Source organism: Hippopotamus amphibius, chromosome 5 (assembly GCF_030028045.1).
Source record: "Hippopotamus amphibius kiboko isolate mHipAmp2 chromosome 5, mHipAmp2.hap2, whole genome shotgun sequence".
Taxonomy (NCBI): Eukaryota; Metazoa; Chordata; class Mammalia; order Artiodactyla; family Hippopotamidae; genus Hippopotamus; species Hippopotamus amphibius.
The window spans coordinates 121,989,408-122,016,665 of NC_080190.1; the positions used below are offsets into that span (position 1 = coordinate 121,989,408).

Consider the following 27,258-nt stretch of genomic DNA (forward strand, 5'->3'; position numbering starts at 1 on the left):
ATAGGGAATGAAAATGTCTCTATCTTTTAAAAAACCTATTGTTTATAACTCCTCCGTGAGAGCAAATGGTGCTGTACATTCCTGAGCACATCTTTCCTAAGAAACAGTGATTTTGTAGATGGTGAAGAAATCGATACAGTCCCGGATGCTTAAGACTGTGTCTCAAAATCTGTGTTCCTGACACAGTCACTCAGAGAAACCCCCATCTCTCAGAGACCTCCTCCTCGCTTCATTCAAATTCTACTCTTTATCGCCATGTAAAGGATGAGCTGTACATTCAAAAAAGTACATTAAATTTCAATGAAAAATAATGTTTAGGTTATTAGCATATAGTCCTAGAAATGCTTTATTAGGTTTGAAATGTAATGTAAACTATTTTCTTCCTGGGGGAAGGGGGCAGTGTATTCATTTAGTGTGGCTGGTATAACAAATTACCATAAATTTAGTGGCTTAAAAGAACTCCCATGTATCATCTTTACAGATCACAAGCGGGTCTCACTGGATTAAAGTCAACGTGTCATCAGGGCTGCACTCATTTTAGAGGCTGCCCACGTTCCTTGGCTCGTGGGCCCCTTCTGTCTTCAGAGTCAGCAATAGCCGGTCAAGTCTTTCTCATTCTGTGTCACTGGGGCACTGTCTACATATAGACTCTGTGATTACACTGGGCACATCCAGTTCATCCACAATAATATCCTTATTTAAAGGTCAGCTGATTAGCAATCCCAGTGTCATCTGCAACCTTAATTTCCCCTTGCCATGTAACGTAACACAGTCACAGGTTCCTGGGCTTAGGATGTGGACATCTTTGAGGGGAGGCCATTATTCTCCCTGCCACAGCGGGAAAAATAAGTTCAATATGTGCTTTGTCCATTAGATATCCTTAGTCAAATAGTCCGGCGCTGAGTGGAGAGTTCTGGTCCTTGCTGTGCCCATCACTATCTACTGAAACAAGACACTGTGTCTTCTTGTGTTTACTCAGCCTTCTCATTCTTACAGTGACGAGGACGATATAGATTGTATGTGGTCAAAACGGGATGCGTTACAGCTTTACTGTGATTTGTTTCTAACAGTGGTTTTATCATTTATTGTTCTAGGAAGGAAAAATGAAAATGCCTGTAAAGGAGCTCCTAAAACCTGTTCTTTACTAGATAAATTCCCTGAGACAACAGGATGCAGAAGAGGACAGGTACCGAGAATGTTTTCAGTGCTGGGAAAAACACAGTCAGTTATTAGGGGAGTAAACGGGAATGCTGGCATTTACGAGGAAACGGTTATTTCATTTGACCCACTCAGTGCCTTTTTTGTCACTTGCTTTTTAATAAAACATAATTTCATGCCCTTAACGGCAGCATTGGGGGTGGCAAATGTTCAGTGTTTATAGCTTTGTGGAAAATGGGAGTCCTTATTTTTAGTTCCTTCACAAAGAAATGACGAGAATATAAATTCTGAGTTCCGCAAAGGCTCTAATCTAAATTGACAGTGATTTTGTACTGTCACTTTAATTGAGCAGTTCTCCCACACCTTGATAAATGGATGAACAGGGTGGTACATTTTCTGTGCAGATCAAATACTCCATCATGCACCCGGGAACCCACGTGTGGCCGCACACGGGACCCACGAACTGCAGGCTCCGAATGCACCTGGGCTTGGTGATTCCCAAGGAAGGCTGCAAGATCCGATGCGCCAACGAGACCAAGTATGTTTCCTCCCATCACTTTCTCTCTTATTCATCACCTCTGAGGATGGATATCCATTACACCAAAGCTATGTGCAGTTGGATTATTTCTCTTCCATTGTAACTGAAGAGACTGAGGTGGCTGATATTAATCCAGCTTCTTAGTCTGCATCCCATCTCTGTGCTTTCTCTTGGTCTGGAGAGTCTCCCCAATTCTAGGGCGGCCCTCATTCATCATTCCTCATCTGATTGATGAGCCTTCTTGCTTCTCTTTTTAGATGGGCTGACTTGCATTCAGAGTCAGCTACCTTGTACTAAACCCTACACATATTTACACATTGTGTTTATTGCTTTATGACTTGAACTATTCGTCAATCCAGAGTCCCCTTCCTGAGGAAAACACCCTGTGATATTTATGTGTCTTGCTGTCTTACATATATTTATATGTCTTGCTGGAAACAGCGTGGTGCAGTGGACATGGTGGCTTTTTCAAATCCCAGCTGTGCCAACTAATCCTGTGTAACCTTGGCCAGTTACTTAATCCTCTGCAGCCTCAGCCTCTTTACTTACAAAATCAGCAGTGATGCTATCTGCTCTATAGGATTGTTGTCCAGGTCAAACGAAATAAGGCATACAACACACTTAGCCCAGGTACTGGCCTGGGTAGGGACGTGGTGGATGTTAGGGCAACTTCTTTCCGATGCCTTTACCTGTCCTGATCCTATTACTCTCTTCACCTAGAATGCCCATCTTTTCACCCATCCAGAATAAACATATTACTAAGATCCAATTTCGTTCCTAAAAAGGAAGCTCTCTTTTGACTTCTTAGAGTGTGTACAGGGTATATGCTCAGTGATCCTGCTCTTTATCTTCCATTGCTTTTTATTCATTAGTGTATGTTAGTCTCATCTCTGGGACTGATCTGTGAGTGCCTCAAGGGCAGGAACCAAGTTGTTGTCGTCTTCCCCGTTTCTCACGGCCCTTGGTGGAGATCTGCGGAGGGGTGATCAGAAGCGTACTGGTCGTTCATTTCGTTATTGGTGGACACCTGCCTGCCCGGGCCTGGCGCAGCAGGACGCAGTGCTGTGGGGCATCCCGAGATGACTCACGTGGGGGTCTTCCCCCACCAGAGGTGTCCGGTCAGGGAGAAAACCCAGCTCGAAAGTCATGAGTCACAAGAGAGGCTCAGGTGAGAATGCTGCAGATGGTCGGTGGGCAGGTAGCTCATTTGCCACCGAGATTTGGGAACCTTGACATTGGTGGCATTTAAAGACAGGAAGGATTTGAGCATTCAAAGCCGGAAGAGACGGGCACTCCAGGCTGAAAGAACAGCATCGGCAAAGGCACGGAAACCAAAAATTACAGTCCACGTGTGAGGAATATTGAGTGCTTTCAGTAACCAAGTGTGTGGGATGCTGTTTAAAGGTAAATGGACACACGTTACAATGTTCAAGAATTTATTTGAGCGTGCATGGTTCGAACCACGTAGCGCCAAACCAGAGGTGGTTGGGAGCGCTCCACCGGCAGGAGCTGGGGGCAGGATTTTATGGAGAAGATGCTGAAACAAACATGGAAATTATTTGACTGGTTATACTGTGAGTGGTTGCCTTGTTTGGGAAAGGCTGCTGGCTGATTGTGATGGGTTGTTCGTAAGTTTCACTTTCTCAGATTCCAGGGAATTGACTCTGGCGTAGGTTTTGCTTTGCTGTGAGGCTAGCAAGGCATTAGAGCACCTCCATCTAATGGCCTCCTTATTTAATTACTTTAACACACAGAATAGCGTTGGAAAGTGAGAAAGTGGATTAGAAGCTGAATCATGGAAGGCTTTGAACACAAACTAGTGGGATCGGACCTCTGTTAGGAAGGTGTTCTGGAAGCCCTGGGTGAGTCCTATGGGGGATTTGGGAAGAGCAGTTAATAGGCTGCCACAGCAACCCATCCCAGAAGAACAGGAATTGGGATCCTGGGAAGAAAGGGAGAGTAAAGAGCAGAGGCGGGAGGTGTGATGAAGATTGACTCAAGTGAATCCCGAGTGTGTGGGGCAAGAGGGGGGTCCGTGATGATGCGACAGTTTCCATTTGGGTCAGTAGGGGGGTGTTGGTGCTTTAGCAGATGTTGAGCTTGGGAGGCATGAGGGGAATAGATCATGAGTCTGATCTTCACAGTATTGATTTAAGTTGCTGTTGGAACACAAGAGTGGAAATATCCAGGCATCTGCTGGATAGTGAGGTCTGGACCTCAGGAGAGAAGTCACGTCTGAGCATAAAGATTTGAGAGGCAGGCTTAGCAGGAGGTTCTAGAGGAAGCTTAAGAGTCACACCTACATTTTGGAGGCAGAAATAGAAAAGAGAACCAAGAAGGAGCTAGGGCAGCAGAGGGCAGAGTCAGAAGAACCAGGAGGAGGAATCAGAGATGGCTGGGCAGGGCGAAGTTTCTTCCAAGGTGGAATGGGTCTCGCCAAGCCTTTGTGAACTCGGTTTGGGTCTGCAGGGTCTCTCTGCTGAAAGGGAGAGGGGCAGGAGCCCAGGGAATACAGAGCGGGTGTGGGAGGGTGCTGGGGAAGGCAGAGGTTGACAAGGTCAGCTCCTTGGAGATCAAATAAGAAGCATGGGGGCTGTGAGGATGGAGAAGAGCTTCAGACCTAGTTGAAGTGCTAACTTCGGGTCTTAAACTGAAGTTGAGAATGTAGTTAGGGTAACTGCCTGCACCCACCTGAAGCAGGGAAGGGTTATAAGCCCAGTCCTGCGACCCACTTGGAAGGTGATCTCGAACAAGAACGTTGACTTGGCATTTCCTCCGTTCCCACTGGGCTAAAAGCCAGCCTCCTTCCCATGACAGTAAGTAGCTGCGGATAACAATAATTTGCAGGTGGTATATTTTACAAATTCACAATGATTATTAAAAAGCACTTGCTCCCCCCCACCCCCCACCTCTCATTGTGCCAGGGAGGCAATTTTGCGGAGGATGGACTGTTTCACGTTGTCTGGTCCCTGAGGAGCTTTGAAGCATCAGTGCCCTTCCTCCCGCTCCTCATTGCAGGTCAGGATCCTTCTCCGTGTCCCTCCTATGGTACTTGTTTTATGCTGCGTTACATTCTCATCCTTCATAATCCTTAACTCAGGGGTGGTTGGTCAGGCTAGTATTTCATTACAAAAAGAGTGTTTTTCATGAGAGAAATGGGTCAATGAAATTAAAGCACTGTACAGTGCTTCTAGTGAAAATAGCTAGAGAGGTGAATAGTAGAGTCAGTTTATAAACTCTGAGGGCAGAAAGACTGTAATATGAAATCTGGAAGTTTCACGCTGTTATTGTGGAAGTACAGTTAGCATGGAAACAGAAGCACACATACCAAGAAATCAGGCTTCCTTGTGCTAGGCAACAGGAAGCAATTTTTCAGAGCTTCTCAACTTTTGGAAGAGTAGTAATTTGTGCCTTGTAGTTTTCAGGCATTAATCATCACACGGCTATTTCTTCAGTGCTTTTCGATTCCTGGTAGTGTGCGTGCATGTTGTTTAAAGATTCCATCACTGCAAAACATAGCGCAGCTCTTTCTACTTGAAGATGAGCTTGCAGGTATGCAGCCTTCTCTCACGACAAGTAAAATGATTATTTGAAATGAATAAATACTTTCCGATGACAAAACTGATGCGTGTTCCATAATTTGTGAAACACAGAGAAGCAGGATAAAGAAAGTAAATATTATTTTGGATCTCAATACTCAGAGATTCTCAGATGCTTCTCAGTGCCCATATAATGTCTGTTCGTGGTGAGGAAGAGCACAGAGATAAAGCACATGGTACTCTGTATGAGACACTGCATGCGCTCACTCCTCAGCCCTCACAACAATCCTGTGTAACTGGGATTATTAGAATCTCTGGTTTTCGGCTGAGGAGACTGATGTATAAACACACAAAGTAGCTTCCCCAAGGTCACTCAGCTTAGTAAGTGTCCATATTTACATTAGGGTCCTAGGGCTGCCGTAACAAGTTACCACAACCTGGATGACTTAAAACAACAGAAATTTATTCTCTCACAACTTTGGAGGCCGAAAGTCTGAAATCCAGGTATGGTCAGGGTTGGTTCCTCGCAGAGGCTCTGAGGGAGAATCCCCTGCCTCTCTCCTGGCTTCCGGTGGCCGTGGGCCCTCCTTGGTGTGTCCTGACTCGCAGGTGCATCACTCCAACCTCTGCCTCTGTCATCAAGTCGCCTTCTCCCTGCATCTTCTGCCCTTGTCTTGTTTTCTAAAGGCGTTTACTGAGGACATCCTTGGCGGTCCAGTGGTTAAGACTCCACGCTTCCAATGTGGGGGGTACGGGTTCCATCCCTGGTCGGGGAACTAAGATCCTTCATGCTGGGGGCATGGCCAAAAAATACATAAATCAATAAATAAAGGTGCTTACTGGATTTAGGGCCCAATCTAACCCAGAATGATCTCATCATAAGCCCTTTAACTTAATTACAACTGCAAAGACCCTTTTTCCAAATCAGGTTACATCCATAGCTTCCAGGGACACAGGCTTCCAGGGGTGGGGCTGTCATTCAGCCCATGACAGTGTTGGCACCAAGGTTCCGTCCCAGACAGTCTGGCTTGAAAGTCTGTGCTTCTCGCCTCAGACTCACTTTTATATGGGTTTGGGGGCTTTTTGAGTTTTTTTGTTGTTTACAAAATTAGGATCATGCTATACTTACAGGGTGACCACTTTGAATGCTGGTTTTCATGTCCAGATATCAGGGTAACAAGGAGAGAAAGCTGCTGGGGAGTCACCCCCTCTGGGGGTTGGTTTGTGTCCGCCAGGCAGGCCATGCTTTGCGGTCTGTAAGGTGAACTCATTAGTGAGCTTGAGTCTGAGCTGCATGAACTTGAGTCCATGGATGAACATGCCACCACCGGCAAGGGGAATAATTGTTATCTTCACGGAGCAGCCGAAGTGTGTGAGCTTTGATTGATCGCAGGGAGGAATTCTTTCTTCTGAGTCTCCAAGAGAGCTTCTGGAACATGCGGGAACCAAGCCAAGGGACCATGCAGCTCTCTTGGAGACCCAGCATCATTGCCTGGGAATCGCCAGCCTGAAACCTTGGCCAGGACCCATGTGTAGCCAGAAAAGCTTGTGTTGGCATCAGTGTCAGCAGCAGACTGAATAAATGAACTGCAGTAAGTCATTTAATTCCTCTTTATATTGCTGTAGAAATAATGACCTCTTCCCACATACCTCAAGTATTTTATAATATATTTTTTCATTAATCTTTCAAGTCTCCTATTAGGAAGATTGTGTGGTAGGCATGCTAAAATATTAACAGTCAAAGAGAGTTTTTTTAATCCACCATGAATTGTTCATAGTATTTCTTTTGTTTTCATAAAGTGTCCAAGAAGATAGTCAGTTTCCATTTGCTCTCATCACATGATAGAAGCAGTGAATTACCAAAATCACTTGGAACCAAACATTTTTGCCTCTTCTTCCTTTTTTGCTTTATGGGTTTATTTATTTATTTATTTATTTTTGCTAGTTTCCCTGAAATCGTAGATCTTCCGTTTCACAAAGTATACCCATCTTTCATTCAGATTGTAATGTGATCTTTCCACGTTGCCTTATCCACCATTCAAGCCTGCCCGTCTGGGACTGTAGGACCAAAATGTCACTTTTAACTGGATGGGATGTTTCCCTAGAGATTTGTTGTTAAATAGTACCATTTTGCACTCTTTCTTTTACTTAAGCAACTTGGAGAATTAGAAACACCAGTAAAGTTTCTTTACCCCTGTCCTCGTTAGCGTGATGTGTCTATGGCTGTTCATACACACAGGTAAATGTCTATGTATCAACAGCGAATGGCACTTTCCACATCGAAAACAGATTGTGTCCAAACATCTGTTCATTGAACTGATGGTTGAGAATTTGGAAAGTTGGGATCCAAATTTTGCTATGGCCATAATTCATGATGTGGAGGTTTCTGGGCCAGTGCCTAAAAGCCTCTTAACTCATGGTTTTTTGTTAATAGGGCTCTACCACCAGTGACTATTTATAGTAATGTTTCTATGGGAAAACAGATCCTGAGTCTTCACTTCAGATTTTAATATCCTGTATCTTCATGAAAGCAAATTAAGAGCACTGAAGACATATGACCTGGGTTCAAATTCTGGCTTCCCTCTTATGCACTGTAACTTTAAACAACTTGAATGGCCTCACTAAGCCTCAATTTTCTCATCTATAAAATGGGGAGAATAAAAGTGTGATTCAGTGTGGTTTTGACTATTAAAGTAGTCCATTTAAATGCGTTCAGAGCTGTATTTTTACAGCATATGATGTGGTAAATGCGCTCAGTATTTTTGAGCTTTTTTTGTGCTCGTCTCTGATGGCCGCAGAAATGAGGACTTCTGCCCCTTATATTCCAGGGAAGGAGACGAAGCACTCCTGTACTGTCGGAGGTGGTCCTTGTAGCCCACAGTGCACACTGACAGGGATGAGGGTGGGGGCTTTAAGGATCTGGGGAGGAGGAGGGAAATGGGAAGCCGAGGATGTGCGGGGCCAGCGCTGGTGACGGTGACGGAGTGGAACAGATACAGACGGAGGCTGCCACTTGATAGGCCTGGGGCTGGGAGGGATGCTGGGGCAGGGGGCGCAGCAGGACGCAGAGGACAGCCACCCCACTCCATTTCCCCTTTTGCTCCCACGCCCGCACTCCGGAACTAGAGATAGGAGAGGGGGCAGAGGCATCCCAGCTCTGCAGCCTCGTGAGGTTTCCGCTCCCTCTTCCCTTTCTTTGTCTTCCCCTTTTGGCTTTCTTAGCTATGTTGCAGAGCCTTCTGCTACCGGGTGACCTAGGACCAAGAGGAGGAAGTCAAAAGCTACAGAGAGGCAGCACAGGGGCTAGGCAGCGGGGCTGAAGCCCCAGGCCCACTTGGAGGGGAGAGAATCCCCGTGGCAGCCTGGCTGGAACGGGTCTACCCAGGAGGGGTGGAGAGAGATACTGGGGGTACATATATATAGAACCTGTTGGGAAAAGATCTTCTTTGTGCAGTTAGCCATCTTTTATTGAAATTACTATTTTGACATCAAGCAAAATAGCAAATACCACACCCATTTCTCAGATGACAGTCTTGTGAAATATATCCTGTAAAATGTAATATGAAGACTAAAGTCCTAGCCAACAGCTTGGCTCAGAAAACTAAGAGAATTTCATAGCTGAAAGGATCCTTGGAGGCCGTCTTGTCCACCTCCATCATTGCACAAATGGGGAAACTGAGGCCCACAGGTGCTATGCTTGTCACAGTCACATGGCTAGTTAGCTGCGGTCAGAACAAGCACACAGGTGTCCTAGCTTCCAGAAAAATGCTTTATCCTGATAGATGATAGATAAATAGATAGATAGATAGATAGATAGATAGATAGATAGATAGATAGATAGATGATAGATAGATAGATGATATATAGGTGATAGATAGATGATAGATAGATTTTAGATGATAGATAGATAGGTAGATAGATGATAGATAGATAGATAGATAGATAGATAGATAGATAGATACATAGATGATAGATATAGATAGATGATAGATATAGATAGATGATAGATAGATAGATAGATAGATATAGATAGATAGATAGATGATAGATGATAGATAGATGTTAGATAGATGATAGATAGATAGATAGATAGATAGATAGATAGATAGATAGATGATAGACAGATAGGCAAAGAAGGTATGTGTGTGTGTATTTCTGTCTGTATGTATCAGGAGGAGAGAGAGAAAAGGAGGTGGCAATAAGGCAGTTTCATGTTTCAGTTCCAGTATGTGCCAGGATTTCCAGCACAGTCACAAACTGAGGGATTTCAAAAGATCAGAATTAATAAGAGTTATATTAAAGTAGCCTTATTCCTGAGCCCTTTGACCCTTTTCTGTACTCCACTCAGCCTATTTAAATGCCTTACAGGCCACCTCATCAAAGCAGCTACAGGCGCTGAGGATGTTCCCTGTACCGTGACCTTGAGCTAGAGCTTTGGCTGTGATGAAGTAAGTCTAGTACCTTTCTGCTTCTTCCACAGCATCACAGGGTCACTGTAGGCATCCGAACTGGCTTCCATGTGATCTCTTTGCTGAAAAATTAGAACCGTGTCATTTGTCAACCTCATAACCTTTTAGCAAAGATCACTATGAAATGATCTATAAGGTTTTTAGGTGGAAGACTCCTAAGCACCTAGCATAGTAATTATTTAGCATTATTAGTGTTGATGGTAATTCTATGACAAAATTATAGTTATTAGGCTTGTGCTGCCATCATTATCCCATTATCATTAATTATAATAATTTGAGAAATTGAGGAATTACACAATATTGGTTTATCTCGTGACCGGATATTCTTCTATCTTTTGGCAAACCAGGGAGAGACGTTCTTCTTGTAATGCTAAGAAATGCTAAAATTAAGCAGAGGTAGCCATCCAGGAATGGCGTGCAGCTCCCCACCTCCATCCTGCCTTTCTGAACCCTCAGAGGGAGGCTGGTGAGTGCCTCCAGGAAGACTTCTTTCCAAGGCTGCTCTGAAAATCATTTCTCCAGAGGGCCCTTGCCTTGTCATAATTTGAGCACCACTTAAATGTATGGGATGGAGATTTGCTCTCAAAGTGAGTGGCCTGAAAACTATTTTCTTTGCATTGCAGTGAGAGTCTTTGTTTTTCACTCAGAAGAGATGTAAGACCTTTGACATCTTTGCACTCTGTCTCTTTTTGTTCTGGAAAACCCTCATCCTTTCCTAGACAGGTGACACATCTCTTGTCAAACACAAGTCATATCAGTCTTCACATCACTTGGATGGAGTTTTATTGTCCTTCCCAATTAGGACTGCACTTTTAGTCATTCTAGCTCTCATAAGTGATTGAAAGACATCATTTTTTACCTATTCAGAAGGAATCTACATTTAAGAATCAACATTAAGCAATTGAGTATTTTTGCAGTTTTCTGGGAAAATGAAAGAAAATGGAAAAGCAAATATAAACCTAATAGAATTTTGTGGCCCTAATGGAATCCAACCCCTTGGAATACCTCGCAGACTTCTTGTCTAAAAAACTGTTTGATCAATAGTTTACACTAGTCCATATTTGACCTAAAATATCTACAAAGCCACAAACCAGTGCTAACTTAAGTTCCACCTTTATAGGCACTGGTTTTCCATGAATGAACCAGCATGTTCCAGAGCTAAAAGCTTTTTCCAATTTACAAGCAATTCAGGTTAATGAATGGAATGCTTGAGATTTTTCTCACATCAAGCATTCCTAAATCTGTGGTTTTCTTATACCTATCTTAATCTAGTGGAAAATGTCATTTTGTGCAAATTTAGAATGTTTTATTTAGTTGATTTAATTACTTCCAGTACTTTAAGTAGGTTCTAGACTATCACTTAAAAAACGTTGGGAATCAATTGTCATTGCCACACAAAGTGTATTTCACAGATTCTCTTAGAGATTTTTGATATCACACCCCTGGGAAGTTTTCAGTTTTCTCAAAAAAGGGCAAGTTACTCATAGCGAGTGATGCCAACATAACTTTGAATTTGTCTGTATGAATTTGACTATTCTAGGTGCCACATAGAAGTGGAATCATACAGTATTTGTCCTTGGGTGAGTGGCTTGTTTCACTTAGCATAATGCCTTAAAGTTCATCCATGTGGTAGCACGGTCAGAATTTCCTTCTCTTTTAAGGCTGAGGAATATCCCATTGTGTGTAGAGACCACATTTGTTTATCCATTCATCTGTCAGTGGACACTGGGGTTGCTTCCTCCTTTTGGCTACTGTGAGGAACGCTGCTGTGAACATGGATGTACTGTCTTTTTTCTTTGACATGCCCTTCTCCCCCTTGTCTTCTGCCTGTATTGTAGGCTTGTCAGTGGTACCCACCAACCTTGCTTAGTCCCACTGGTAACACTAAGACCGAGGAGATGACCACCAAATTGTATAAACTACGGATCATTTCACTTCTTTTTTTTCTTGTCATTTTTTTTTTTTTCTTTTCTTAACTTTGCCTTTCTTTTCAAGTTTGGTTTTGCGTGGTAATGAACACATATTCTGTCATTTGGTCCTGAATCTGTATATTTTTGTCCTTTGTTACACTTGGATGGGACTCCAGTGGCACTCTTTGAACCTTCAGAGGAACTGGATCAAATAGTCAAGCAACTCGTTTATTGAGTGCAAGACATTAGGGTAGGTGTGTAAGACAGCACACAAGATGTGTGTGTGGGGGATGGGTAACAGGAGTAGAGGATTGGTTTCCAACTTCAAGGAACTTTTAACTTGCAAATGTTTGCTACTTTAAATAATTTGGAAATTTTAGTGTCAGATTCATGAATATGGCTGGGACAAATTTGTCTCCCACTTCACCTCTTTCCAGCTCAGGACATTTGGCCATGACTGGAGACCTTTTTGATTGTTACATTTGCTAGGGGAGTGCTACTAGCATCTAGTGCATGGAGACCAGAGACGCTGCTAAATGTCTCTCAGGGCACAGGACAGCACCCCCTCCCCCCAACAAAGAATTATCTGGCAAAAATGTCAGTAGTGCCAAGGTTGAGAAACCTTGCAATATGTAATACTACTTAATTTAATATTGATTAATCACCAGGTAATGAACATAAAAAGACAAAGCATTTACCTAAGGAAAACTTCCTTATGATAATGCAATAACTTGAAATCAAGCTAGCATTTTCCCTCCTATAATTTTAATTATTTACTAATTCAGGAAGGTAAGATTTTAAATACTTGCAACGAATTTTAGTATCTAGAGAAAATTTCCTAGTAAAAATTTCATTTCAAAAGCTTAGCTTAGCATTTACCATATTGGTGATTAATATGTATTTGAAAAAGAAGAAGACATTAGCATAATTAATAAACTTTTTTTGGGTTTGAAAAGCAGTGTATGATTGCCCCCTGCATATTTCTCACCCGACTGCTTTATTTAGACTAACACCATATTTAGATCTTAGCTCCTATATAGATATCCTGTGAAGTAAAACCCTAAAGGATATTTTGCAGCATTCATTTAAAATATTCTACGGATAACCCACATGCACAGCAAATAACATTAGAAATATTGAATATAAACAATCTGCCCTTGCATAAAATGGAACTTTAATGAATGGAATGGGTTGAAAAGAGAATCATTTGGAGATGTGCAGACACCATGCCTATGGAACATCGAGATGCCTGAGGCCCAGTCTCTGTCTGTAGGTCCACACCAATCTCTGAAACGCCCGGGAGCTTACCAGGGAGCCTTTGACTGGGAGGTCACCTTGGGGATGAGCGGGTGGGGCACGTGTTTGAGTGCTTTCCCGACTAAACAAGCCTTGCCTGGGTTTGTACCAATTAAAAGTTTACCCTTATCATCAATGCCCTGCCTCTGTACACCTTCAGGGCTGAGCATTGAAAATTGATGTTCATGGTAAGAATCCTGAAATTCTTTCTTAATCACCAAGGAAAGAACACATCCTGTGTTCCGCTTACCTGGTCCTATTGCAAAGGTTATCACAAGAGGGCCTTCCTGAACACAGACGTGGATTGACCCTAAAGCATCTGAATCACAAGCTTCCGTGCTTTTCTGTTCCAGGACGTGGGAAGAAGGCAAGGTGCTCATCTTTGACGACTCCTTTGAGCACGAGGTATGGCAGGATGCCACGTCTTTCCGGCTGATCTTCATCGTGGATGTGTGGCACCCCGAGCTGACGCCCTATCAGAGACGCAGCCTTCCTGCGATTTAGCATTTCGTGCAGGCTCAGGACACGCTGGAGAGAGTCGGCCTTTCTGGTTCAGTCTCCTGGGATGGGGGCATAGACGTTGGAACACCACGGCCCTTAATTCCCTTGATTTGCAGCCTGAAAAATTCTAAACCTCCTCCTAGGGTTGGAAGACACTAAAGGGAATATTTGCCTCACTGCAATTCTTCTAGAAAATTCCTGTGGTATTTCATCCGTGACAGCCCCCATCGGATGCCCATATTCCAGGGTAACACGCGATAGCTTCTACCTTGCCGGCCAAAAATATTTTTTCCACTTAGAATAGGCGACATCAGTGTAAGTGAGAATATATGCAGAAACTGTGAATGGATTGCTTTAGTTTGTAATTTTTCTATGCAATTATATTTTTCTAAGGTAACTAGACTATTTTGTCATCACACACCACTACTTTTTTGTTGATTTTAACAAGCTGTGTAAATGCTTTGCTTCTGTTTAATGGTAACTTTCCTGGTGAACTCAGTCGTCCCTCTTTTAATTATTTTTAGTAAAAAGGCACACATATGAAAAAAAGATTCTATTTTCCTAATACAAAAGAGAAAGACATAATTATGCCAATGTCTCATGAACCATACTGCTCCCTACCCACTGAGTCTCTTTGCTTTTTTGTCTTCATTGAGGGCCAGTGTCTTAATTTCTCTTCTCACTATGTGAATGGTGGAGATACTGTCAAAATGGTATTTCTTTCTAAGAGGAGCTTTGTACTGAAAAAGGACTTGGAGTCATTTTATATTGAGTTATAACAATGACACATGTAAATTTTTTAATGCCAAGTATTAGGCACTGGAAAAAACAAAGGTAAAATTTCTCCAAGTGAAAATTTTCTCTTAGGACCAGGTAAATAAGGGGCTGCTAGGACATCCAGCCTCTGGCCTCTTTGCTGTCTAGGAAACAGGGCTGGAATCCAGAGTGTCTTCTCTTGCAGATCCTTGTGAGTGACAAGGTCCTTGAAAGGATTCCCATCACAATTTTGTAAAATTATGAAGGATGGCAGAGTGGAAGACCAAGAATGCCAGGATCTTTGTCCGGTGTGTAGGATGTCAAAATTGCTTTCCTCTTTGAAATTGTTTGGAAGACACTGACATCTGCCTGGCTTGAGACACTTATGCCATTTAACCTTCACTTTGAGATGGCAATTATTGTGGATAGTTTAGCTTTAAAATCTCCCACCGCATAGAAAGAACAGTTGCCTACTCATTCCAAAGATGACCACATCATTAATTTAGTGGAACATTAATGCATTAAATTTCGTTTTTTAAATCAAAGCTAACTAGAAATGTTAACTATAAGAATGTAACGATATTCATGCACTGAATTTGAAGCCAATATGAACAGAAGTGATGGAGAAATGATACATAGGTTACCAGATTTCATTTGCAGATAGAAAAACCACTTGTGCTTTCTTTTCCACTGAAGGACAAAGAAGGAAGTTTTCTTTATCTTATTTAGAAAACATTCTTTAAAATTGAAATGAACCCCTTTTGCTTGTCTTTAAGGACTTTAGCTTCCAGTTGAAGAGTTTGTAAAATATTTGTCCTGTTTCCTTCTGCTTCACCAATGTTGAAAAATCTCACTAAAACAGATGAGGAAGCATGTGAGGAAAATATTAAAATTAATTACCAAAGTCCAGAAGAAAAAGCAAACTCTGAAAAAGAAAAAGGCATTTGTGTCCTTCAGTATTTATTGAACAGAAGAAATGACCGACAAAGGACAATACAGTCTAGTGTTCATTGTGGTAACATTCATGTCACTTACTGAATTTGGTTCCTGTATGTATATTGCATACACAGAAAGAAATTCAAAGTATAAGTTGTCACTGTTGAACCATCATCTTGCATTCATTTAATGAAATCATGGAATAGAGTAAAAACGAGCTCTTAACTTAGTAGTTATAATATGGTATTTAAAGTCAGGTCACTACAGTAGGATTCTAAATATTGCTGGTTGGAAAGCCAGAATCATTACTGTTGCAAAATGTTGGCAATAATTGACTCCAGTAGCATTTTAAATACTTGGATCCCACAACTATTTTATAAACCCAAGTCATTCATGAAATGGGTTTTCTAATTTGCTTTAATGCTTTATCTTTCTTCTCTGTGTAATGGTCTATGAGAAAAATGTTTCATTCATTGCATTGGAAGAATTATTTCAGTGTTATTATTTTGTTATTTGAAATGGCTACACAAAATGAATTGGTTTTATTTATACTGTGGTGCCATTGGTTGAGAAATATTTTAAATTCTATTTCAATTTTATTCCAGAGGCAGAATACAAAAATTACTTCTGTTATTATTTTCTGCCAGTAGAAAAACAAAATTAAAACACTAGATCCATTGAGAAAGAGATGTCATAAATGTTTAAGATTAGTAATAATAGCTATTCAGGGTGATTATGGCCACTTGAATCACCTCTTTCCTTTGAATTTTTTAGCCAACAAATTAACCATCCCAAATACTTAACGTGTAAAATCATATTTTACAGCTGATCATCAACTAAAGTGTTTTTTACTTGACATTGAGCACCGACCGGTCTTGCTAACGAAGGCCCATGTCATGCGGATGGCTGGGAGAATAAGAGAGAGCCAAAAACATACGCCTGGTTTTGGGAAACATGGCACAAGTAAGGATATCATATCCTACGATATCTGTTTATTTTTTATCTAATTTCCTTTGAATGGATAGCTGGGGATTCCATTTCTAAGGATACTGAACAAAGAAATAAAATGATCTTTGGCATTTCATCCCGCATTCCTAGTCTTTTCTTATTATCAGTTCTTGCATATTTAGCCATCCTTAAGGGTCTTCCTCCATGATTGATATCTACCCTCTCAGCCACAGCCAGGCCCTTTCTCCACACATTTAACTGGGTGCAGGAGGAGGTGGGTGGACGTGAGCGGTGTGTAATGCTTTTGTAGCACTTTTCTTTGCTGTAGTGACCCAAGTGAGGCAAGTTGAATGGGTTCATTAATCACTGACATGTATTTTCAATGAGACCCCCCCCCCCACCCTCTGGAGACAGACGTTCCCTGTGGGAAGTCACATTGCTAAGATGAAACAGTCATATTTCAATGTGTATGTTTTTGTTTAAAATTATCTCATGGTAATCAGCTGGTGGCCTGATCAAAGATGTGACATCAAAATCATTTTTGCAGGATATCAGAATAAACTCTGCAAATAGCCAGACCTACGAGAACATGCTCTTAGGCTGAACAGTTTGAAATTTGATGCTGGTGATGAGGTCAAAGACAATAATTCAATATAGGAATGGAAATTACTGGAGAGACTATTGTCTTGGGGCTTTGAGCTACCTTAAATTTGACAATTGTATCTGCACAGTTTAATTCTTACATATCTACTTGGAAATGCACTTAATCTTAAATTGCAAAAACTGGAGAGAGAGTCTCTGCAAAGCCTCAGAAAAATCCTTGTCCTAATGAAGTGTGTGCATAAAATTTAGTTTTTCTCTTTTCAATTCATTTAATACCATAGATATGGGATGGGGGGAATCTTGTTTACATAACTGCCTTGCTTCATCCTCCGATTCCCTCATTGGAAAAAAAAAAAAAAGCATCTCAAGTCTTTGTTCAACTTTGGCTGCTCAGATCGATGGCTGGTGACAGTCATTACTGGGTGGCAGGAGAGGAGGCCCTCGTGTCGAGCCGAACACTCACATTGTGGGGTCAGTTGCACGTGTGCTTCCTGGTGGCTGATACCACTGAGGGCTGGCGACGTTGGGAGCACAAGGCAGCTCGGGGTTCAGTCCAGAGCCAGGAGTGGCTGAGTGTTCTCATTCTCTCCCTTGTCCTCATGTTTCAGGGTCCCAGCTTCTACCACAGACTGAGATCTAATAACAGGGGAAGGAAAAAGATACAGTTACAAGCAATTCACAGTGGCAAACATTTTGGAACCTTGGAGGGCATTCAGACTTTGTGTTCCTCTTATTAACCAAGACACTCAAAATAACTATATAACTTCTCCCCCTTTCCTATCTCTGTTTTCCTTGCTTTTGTGTCTTCTGCACCACATTTTTAGGGAGCGAGGCATCTTGGAATCTTCTTTGCGGGAACCTCTTCCTTTGGTAAAACACATGTTCTTGCCACAACTCTGCCCCCTTGTCTAAACATTCTGTGGATCTTGAGATGTATAATGTCTCATAAATTTTGTTGGATTTTTAATGTTTCAAAATATTTTCGAGAGCCTTTCTTTCTCAAGGTTGTAGGAAACTATCATGTATGATGTTAAGACCATGAGATTTGGAATCAGATGGTAAATGTATTCTCGACCCTTTACTGACTGAGGAGTCTTGGGGGAGTTCTTAGAACTCTGGGCCTTTCTTTATTCTCTCACCTGTAAAACAGAGCTATTACCTACTTCCCAGAGTTGTTGAGAAGGACTAAAAGTAATACCATACATAAAGCATTTGACATGTGATTGTGGTCAAAATTTATGGAGCACTCTATTATGACCATGATTGCAATAATGGCAGTGATCTTTAGTTTCTGGTGTGTCCTTTTCTACTAGAGTAATAACAGTTTCCTGTGTTATAACATGGATTGAAACTGGAATTATTTTCCAGCTCTATAGAGAGAAGATTATAAGAGCTATGCACACCGTAGACATTCAATAAATGTTCACATACTACAAAAAAAACCTATTCAAAACATTAAGAAAATGGTTGAATTAGGTTGTTGAAGTGAGCAAGATCTTCATAAATGTCCAGTAAATGGTTAACTCAGTAGACCCGAGTTGCCCAAACCCTCCACATTCCAAAAGTCTTCAGGACTGTCCCTTAACTGGCTCTTCTGAACCCTTGGAGTATCCTGCCTGATAAAGTATCTTTGTAGGCCTGAGACTTTGGGCCATGCCTCATGGTTTATGCTAACAATGTGATTTATGGTGAATGCCTTTTTTTGTATACCTGGGCTTTGGGTCACACCATGTCAGTTTGACCTCTTGTTGGGGGAAGTGGAGGAGTTGAAGACCGAGTAGCTAACGTCTGTCACACATGCTCTGCAGGCCTTTGTGACTGCCTCCCCCACCCCACCCCCCAAATAAAACCCAGGCACCAAGGCATGGGTGAGTTTCCCTGATTGGTGACACTTTGCATGTGCTGTCACACATTGTCGCTGAGAGAATTGAGCTCTGTCAGTGTGACTCCACTGGGAGGAAAACTGGAAGCTCGCAACTGATCCAGTGTTCCTGGACTCCACCCAATGCACCTTTTTCCTTTGCTGATTTTAATCTATATTCTTGTGCTATAACAAAACCTAACTGTGACTGTAACTACATTTCTGAGTCCTGTGAGTCCCTGTAGCAAAGTATAAAATCTGAGGATCCCAAACACAATATATAATAACACTAATATTTGTTGTCTGTGCAGTTGGTATGGTTGTAACTTCTTTACATGTATTAAGTTACTTCATTTTTATACCCCAAAGAGTGGTGCTATTATTGCTTCCATTTTGGGGGTGGGAAAAATCTAAGGGACCAAAAGAAAATCAATTAACAGTGGAAAGGCTGCACAAATAAAGAGTTGAGAACAGGACAGGTTTATCATCCTCACAATGTTCCTGGGTTTACCTAACGCTGCAGAGATTTTTAGCTACTCTAAATGTCAATCTGGTCGAACAGTCCAACTTTAGGTACCAAGCCTAACCTTTAAAAGAAAAATGGATTCGTTTGCTCCTGGGACAGGGCGGAGAAGCCGCAGGTAGTAGTGTCATTCAGCTCTTTTACACATTGCCTACATATTTATCTCTTTGCCGTGTGTGTGTGTGTGCACACACACGCGCACATGCGCATGGTAGGTTGTTGGGGGGGGGGGGGGCGGATAACAGGTTTATATATGAAGCAGAAAAGCAGAAAACCCAGAAGGCACTGAGAAACTAACAAGCTGAAACACAGAGGAGTAACAGCTGCCCACACAGGCCACCTCCATCCAGCACCTTGGACAGCTGTCTAACTGCTTTGCCCTTCAGGCCCTGGTGAAAATGAAGGATATTAAAAGCCAGTCCATTTTAGAGATGTTGAACTGTATTTCTCCTCTTTCACGCCAGTTGGCTTTGTGTTACAACATGGCAAGGGAATCACAGCCACAGAGGTAAAAGGGACCTTATAGTGACCCGCTATATGAACCCTCTAGGAAATATTAAGGGGCCACGCAGCTTCTTGATAAATATATGTGACTTTAGAAATCTACTCCTCCATGCTCCTGGAGGAGAAACTCTGCTAGTAAGTTCTTTCTTACATTGAACTAAAATCCATCTTTTTGCAGCTTCTATATACTGTTTCTGGTTTTGTCTGCGGGAGTTGCCGAAGTGTATGTAATCCATCTGGTCCACATAACAGCCCTTTAAGTATTTCTCTAGTGCCCTCCAGCCCTCTCTGCCGCCACTAAAACTAACCAAACTCCTCTTGAGTCAAGGTTTCTAAGAACCATTCTGCTGCATCTCTTCACCAACTGGTTGCTCACAGGATGCCACCTCAAAATAGAGTGAAATTATTGCTTCCTTTTTTTTCCTTTTTTCTTTTTTTTTCTTCTTTCTTTTCTGTTGAAGCACAGAAAATGCACCTAGATTTGCCTTAGCCTTTCTGGCACTCACGTAATAAAGCTGAGGGAAATTTTAGCTATATTTACACATGCTGCTGCTAAGTCATTTCTCTCCCATCTTGAAAGTGTGTGGTTGAGTAGTTCATCTTTTTTAACTTGGCTCATATTACCACTGTATCTTTATCTTTTCGGATCTAGAAATTTGTTATCCATCCAAATTATTGTCTGTGATTTTCATGAGTATTGGATTTGTTTCCAAACTTTCCCTTCCCCTATTTTGGGAGCCATGATGGAAAAAAAAACAACAAATTCTCAAATATTGAACTTTCAAACAAAAATCACTTATTTCCACTCACTCATGGTAAGAAATGTATGTGAATGTCTCCTGCTATGTGCCAGAGACTGTGAGAAAGTGTTCAGAAACCCTCATTCTTTAGTGGAAATATTGCTTCGGTTAACCAGTCATAGATGTACAGATTGGTCTGGGTTACTGCGATAGGCACCCTGAGAACAGGGTGTTTGGATAGGAGAGTCATTAACTCTAGAAGGAAAGGAAGGAAGGAAAAAGCTAGCATTCACACAGTGACATCATTCACAGTCCTTATTCAGGTTTCTCTTCCCTTCACTTGGGGCTCTATGTAGAATTTTTTTAATACCTGTACTGATAGCAGGGACACAGAATGCTAGTTCTCTTATCTCAGCCAATAAACCATTTGTCTTGGGTGAGTGGTGGTTAACAGTGGAACAGTTCTGAGGCACTGAGCGTGAAGAACCAAACAAAAATTTTCCCCTTATTTGCATTTTCCCTGATTGAGAAGGGGACCACAGCCTCTTTACTTTCAGTGTGACATAATTCCATTTACCTGGTCACACAATGAACATTTGATATAAGGAACACACTATATTATGAAATTCACTGGAAAAACAGAAAGCATATGCTGCTTTTTTTCAAAATCTAATATAAATAAAGCAAAGAGAAACACCCTTCTTAAATCTTGCCTTCAATCCATTTGACTGGGTCACTGTACTCTCCGGGAAGACTGACCCACTGCTCACTGATATAAATATCTCCACGACTTGTAAACAGAGGGCTGGGGAATCGTGCATTAAATGCGGAGGAGCCACTTGCCTTGCAACTGTGTTGCCCAGATCACTGTCAGTGGTAATCTCTCCATTCGGTGGCTTTGCCTTCTCACAAGAAGATTAACACTTCTGCTAAAATAAACATTTCAGACTTTTCTCTTGGGTCTCCTTTCCAACACTGAATTAACCCCAAGGGCAGGCAGGGGAGTTATTTGAGCTGTTTCAGCCATCATTATCTCAGTGGTGTAGCAGACTACCCCAACAAAGGCTTCATTGCCTCCATGGCCACATTTTCTTTTCCTGCTGTTATATTTCCTCTCTCTCCATCTCTCCCTCCCACCCCCCCCCACCCCCCCCCCCCGCCCTCCAGCTCCATTCCCTCTACCTTTCTTCTTTCTACCTTCCCCTTTTCCTCTCCAAAATTTGAAACTTTATCCACTGCATGTCATCAAACATCTATAACCATGGTTAATTTTTACTGATTCCAAAGGCAATTAAATTCCAAAAAGAACAAGATAAAGATGGAAAATGTTCACCATGAGCTAGTCCATTCTGCACAGACTTACAGTTGAACTAAGAGTTCTGTTCTCAGTCAGAGGTTTCTTTCCAAAACTTCATTTAGCTACCTTAGCTCAACAGCTATCACCATGTATTCTTCTTACTAATGAACTGCCATTTCCTGCCTTGGGCTTTGTGGACCCCGATTAAGGGCACAGGAACACCACCCTTCAATCCCAGGCCTTCACCAAGAGTCACTGAAGGCCAGGGCTGTAAGGAGCCTCAGAGGCAATTTAGTCAAACCTTCATTCAACTCAGGTGCTCCCCATTCCTTCTCCAGGGACCAACCTCATTTCTTCACTAGTGAGTATTCCATAGTTTGGGTTTTATTTCTTAAAGTCAGTGATGGGCTTAGTTTTGTGGAATAGTGCAGAACTGCCTAATAGCCTAGTGAACCCGTGTAAGAACTTCTAAACAGAAAGAGTAACTTTTTTAAAGATATTTTTAAAGGTGCCTCTAAGTAATTCTACTTAACCTCTATTTCCCCCCATAAGTTCAATTATCAGGAAGTTCCCTCAGGGGCCCCTACCTGGGCTTGAATGATGGCTCCCCCGCTGGCTCTGTGATCTTGGGCACACTCCACCCCTCTTGTATAAAATGGAAATATGATAGTGCCCACATCATGGGAGGTGCAGGTGGTGAGAACTAGATGAATTACAACACGTAAAGTGTTTAGCCCAGTGTCAGCTTGGTATATGTGCTCCTTCATTTTTTAGGTCTTATTATTCTTCCCCTTTGCAGATAAGAAAATTAAGGTCTGGAATAGTTAGTTCATTTACACATTGAGTCGCAAAGCATGAATTCAACTCCAAGTTCCTATAGCCTCATGATTAAACTTACAAGAGAGATGTGTCATGTAACCTGACTAATTGAAGACTCAGGTTTCAGAATGGATACAGACTAATATTTTAAAAATTCAAAATAAGTGATGTGACTATTCTACATGAACTCTAACCTTATTATTTTACTTTATATCTTATAATTTTTAGGCGTCACACAGAAATTTCCATCTGATTAACATTTACGTAGCTTTTGTAATCAATTTGTAGTTGTTTGCCACTATGTAAAGCGATATTGGGTTTCTTTCTACTCTAATGCCTTTGATAACGTCCTTAATGAGGAGACAAGGAATTGTTGTAAGACATATGTTCTTCTGTTCAGCCACCAAACCCTTCAATATTAGAATCGTACTTTCAGGCAACATGAAACAATATTTACTGAACTAGTCAATAAATCATAAAACATAAATCAATAAATCACTTTAAAAAAGGTAAACCTAAGTATTTTTTCATGTCAGCAAAGCTTTTCCCTATCAAAGTGAAGAAATGAGATATAAACCTCCCTCTACTTTGACAATATAATTTGCCACAGCTTACTGAAATGTAAAGAAACCAATCCAAGAAAAATATTCTATTACTCATTAAGTGAACTATTTTTAGAATGAGCCAAATGTTCAACTCAGCTCTTGCCTGTAGGTATTATAACCCAAATTTAAGTGCATAATGTATTTCTGTCTAACCATGGTGGGTACCAATCTTATAACAAGGAGGAAAGAGCCAAGAGAAAAACGTGTGTGCCTTCAGAAAGGATGGAAATTGGGCTCACATGTAAATAGGACTAGGGCAGCACCATCCAGTACAGGGCCCTAATCACATGTGGCCATTGAGGACTTGAAACTGGGCCAGTCTGAGCTAAGATCGACTGTAAAGACAATGTATACATGGGATTTCAAAGACAACATGAAAAAAAGAATGTAAAATATCTCACTAATTATATTGAAATTATAATTTTTGTATACATTGGGTTAACTAAAGCATATTATTAAAATTAATTTCACTTGTTTCTCTTTACTTTCGTAACATGAATACAAAACAACATTCCATGTATGGCTCACATTATGTTTCTATTGGACAGCAGATCTAAGGCCTGATTCTCTCCATCATGCTTGTGGCTGAGCCAGGTAATATACTAGTTCTCATTTAGCAACTCATAGTCATCCCAAAGGACCACAGCAACAACATGATGATCTGTCATTGCCAATATTCACTGGGCTGAGTTATTTTCCATGTGTTAAGTCATTTAATACTCATACTGACACACACGAAGCCTCAGGTGGCAGGAGAGCTGTTTTCTGAGTATCACTGTCATTGCTTGAATTCTAAATAGAAAGAAACTTCGTTAGTTCAGATTCAATTAATTTGTTATTGTTTAGATAAGGGTGAACATATACCATTATTTTATCTCAAAGTGAATAAATAATATGAAAAGACTTTAGGAAGAAACAAACTATTTGAAGAGAAAAATATAAGTTCTTTCTGAACATATAGCAAAATTAATATTAATTTCGTGTTACAACTACAGGTATTTTTGGCTGTTCATTGTAAGGGTCCTCAGAGAGCTGAGCTGATCTTTGCATCCAGTCTTTTTTTTCAAAGTCCTGGATCATCTTCACTATCATTATTCTGAATTCTTTTTCTGGAAGGGTGCCTATCTCCTCTTCATTTAGTTGTTTTTCTGGGTTTTTATCCTGTCCCTTCATCTGGTACAAAGTCCTCTGCTTTTTCATTTTCTCTGTCTTTCTGTGGCTGTGGTTTTCAGTTCCACAAGACGAAATACTGCTGATACTGCTTGATGCTGCTGTCTGCCCTCTTGTGGAGGAAGCTATCTAGGAGCCTCCTGTGTGCTTCCTGATGGGAGGGACTGATGGTGGGTAGGGCTGGGTGGGTGGAGCTCAGTAAAGCTTTAATCCGATTTGGTGGGCGGAGCTCAGTAAAACTTTAATCTGCTTGTCTGCTAATGGGTGGGGCTGTGTTCACACCTTGTTGGTTGTTCGGCCTGAGGCCACCTAGTGCTGGAGCCCACAGGCTCTTTGGTGGGGCTAATGGCGGACTCTGGGAGGGCTCACACCAATAAGCACTTCCCAAAACCCCTGCTGCCAGTGCCCCTGCCTCCTCGTGGAGCCACAGCTGCCCCCCCACCTCTGCAGGCAACCCTCCAACACCAGCAGGTAGGTCTGGTTCAGTCTCCTATAGGGTCACTGCTTCTTCCCCCTGGGTCCTGGTGAGCACATTTTTTTGTGTGCCCTCCAAGAGTGGAGTCTCTGTTTCCACCAGTCCTGTGGAGGTCCTGCAATCAAATCTCGCTTGCTTTCAGAGTCTGATTCTCTGGGGATTCCTCCTCCCGTTGCTGGACTCCCAGGTTGGGAAGCCTGATGTGGGACTCAGAACCCTCACTTTAGTGGGTGGACTTCTGCAGTATAACTGTTCTCCAGTTTGTGAGTCACCCACCCAGCATTTATGGGATTTGATTTTAACGCGATTGTGCCCCTCCTACCATCTCATTGCGGCTTCTCCTTTGTCTCTGGATGTGGGGTGTCTTTTTTGGTGAGTTCCAGTGTCTTTCTGTCGATGATTGTTCAGCAGTTAGTTGTAATTCCGGTGCTCTTGCAAGAGGGAGTGAGTGCACGTCCTCCTACTCCTCCATCTTAATCCTCGAGCTGAGCTGATGAAAGAGAACTAGGCTGGGAGTTCAGTGCCCCTTCTCATCACCGTGTCGCTAACTTGCTGTGGGACTCTAGGAGAACCTCATTTGGCTTCTATGACCCCACATTTTTCAACTGTAAAATGATGATCTCGGACAAAGTGCCATTTTTAACCCCAAGATTTCACGAAGTCTACCAGACTGGGTTAAATCACCATTAGTTCTTGAAAATGGACTTCATTTTTCAAAGTTCTACAATTCAAGCTTTAAGCTACTTTGCTCTAATAGTCCAAGTTCCTATCTCAGCATTTGTCTTTATCTCCTTCTAGAAAAGCGTAACAATACAAAAAAAAAAAAAAAAAAAGACAAAATTTAGCCAGACCTGGAAAGTCTTTCCTGAAGTTTGTACGTGCCCAATACATTTATATTTCACGAGTCAAGAAGATTTACCTTTTAAAAATATTTTCACTTCTGTAAGTTTCTCCATATTGAATTCAAAATGGCCAGGTGCTACTTAATAGCCATTTTCCTGTGTCCTCATAAAGGGTTTTAGTTTATTTAAAGTAACTTATTGCTACATATGATCAGTCCTCAGGTCAGTTTCCTGCTGCAGAGAGGAGCTCCCATCTGATCTGGAGCCACCAGGGGTGTCTGAGTGTGCAGAACAATTCCAGTCAGCACTCAGCAGACCTTACTTGTCTGCTTGTCCCATCTGAAATCAGTTGCAGAATGTTTTGGAAAGGATGATTTCAGCACACACTTTAATTGGGTATTTTTAGAATTATCACCTACAGCAGAGTTCCCCATCCCCAAGGCTAGTTATTGTAATTATTGTCACCGTCTCATCATCGCCATCAGCAATGACAACCACACCTTTTACTGAGTACTTATTTCATGCCAGGGTCTGCACTAGTTATTTAGCCTGCATTACCTTTGTGTAAACCTACAGTAATTTTCTGAGATGAGTATTGTTTTTTTTTTTTTTTTGAAGTATAGTTAATTTACAACGTTGTGTTAGTTTCAGGTATACAGCACAGTGATTCAGTATACACACACACACACACACACACACACATAACATATATTCTTTTTCAGGTTCATTTCCCTTATAAGTTATTACAAAATATTGAGCATAGTTCCCTATGCTATAAGGTAGGTCCTGGTTGGTTATCTATTTTATATATGGTAGTGTGTATATGTTAATCCCAGCTTCCTAATTTACTCCAACTCCCCTGTCCTTTCCCCTTTGGTAACCATAAATTTCTCTTCTATGTCTATGAGTCTGTTTCAGTTTTGTAAATAAATTCATTTGTGTCATATTTTAGATTCCACATGTAAGTGATACCATATGATATTTATCTGTTTCTGTCTGACTTAACTTCACTTAGTATGATAATCTCTATGTCCATTCATGTTGCTGCAATGACATTATTTCATTCTTTTTTTATGGCTGAATAGTATTCCATTGTGTATATGTAATACATCTTCTTTACCCATTCATCTGTTGATGGACATTTAGGTTGCTTCCAGGTCTTGGCTATTGTAAATAGTGTTTCTACGAACATTGGGGTGCATGTATCTTTTCAAATTAGATTTTTCTCTGGATATATGTGCAGGAGTGGGACTACTGGATCATATGGTAACTCTATTATTAGTTTTTAAAGGACCCTCCATACTGTCTATGGTATAGCCATAGTGGCTCCACCAAATTACATTCCCACAAACAGTGTAGGAGGGTTCCATTTTCTCCATTGAGGTGAGCATTGTTAATTCTGTTTTGCAGATCAGGAAGCTGAGCCTTGGAAAAGTTAATTAATTTGCTCAGGATTCCACAGTTAGCTGTGGAACTAGAATCTCAGTCCAAATATAACTCTATAACCCACATGCTTAAACACTATTCTATACTGTACAAGAAATATCTACAACTTGGTAAGAAACCAAAGGATATTAACATATATATCAGGAACTGTTAATATTCAAGTTCTCAGAGAAACATTTCTTCTGTTGGCATCGATGAAACCAATGATTAACAAAATCATCTATTATTTATTAAAACTTTACTTTGGGCGTAGTGATGGAATCTGGAAAGAAAATGGCAGAACTTCATTCAGGAAAAAATAAAAGTGTTCTAATAATTATAT

The 27,258-nt window shown here is 41.3% G+C and overlaps 2 protein-coding genes across 5 annotated transcripts in view; one reads left to right on the plus strand and one right to left on the minus strand.

The window, feature by feature from the left end:
• The window catches only part of ASPH (aspartate beta-hydroxylase), a 202,329-nt gene extending 186,142 nt beyond the window's left edge, over positions 1 to 16,187 (plus strand). For all 4 annotated transcript variants that reach the window (XM_057736092.1, XM_057736089.1, XM_057736090.1 and 1 more), the window contains 3 exons: positions 1,095 to 1,186; positions 1,563 to 1,696; positions 13,264 to 16,187. In XM_057736092.1, coding sequence (XP_057592075.1) covers positions 1,095 to 1,186; positions 1,563 to 1,696; positions 13,264 to 13,414 — 377 coding nt within the window. In that variant the 3' untranslated portion in view covers positions 13,415 to 16,187. The remainder of the gene's footprint in view (positions 1 to 1,094; positions 1,187 to 1,562; positions 1,697 to 13,263) is intronic.
• Positions 16,188 to 17,202: 1,015 nt separating this feature from the next.
• Positions 17,203 to 27,258, minus strand: part of CLVS1 (clavesin 1) — a 161,021-nt gene continuing 150,965 nt past the window's right edge. The window contains exon 5 of the mRNA XM_057736994.1: positions 17,203 to 17,290. Within this exon, the coding sequence (XP_057592977.1) occupies positions 17,203 to 17,290 (88 nt within the window). The remainder of the gene's footprint in view (positions 17,291 to 27,258) is intronic.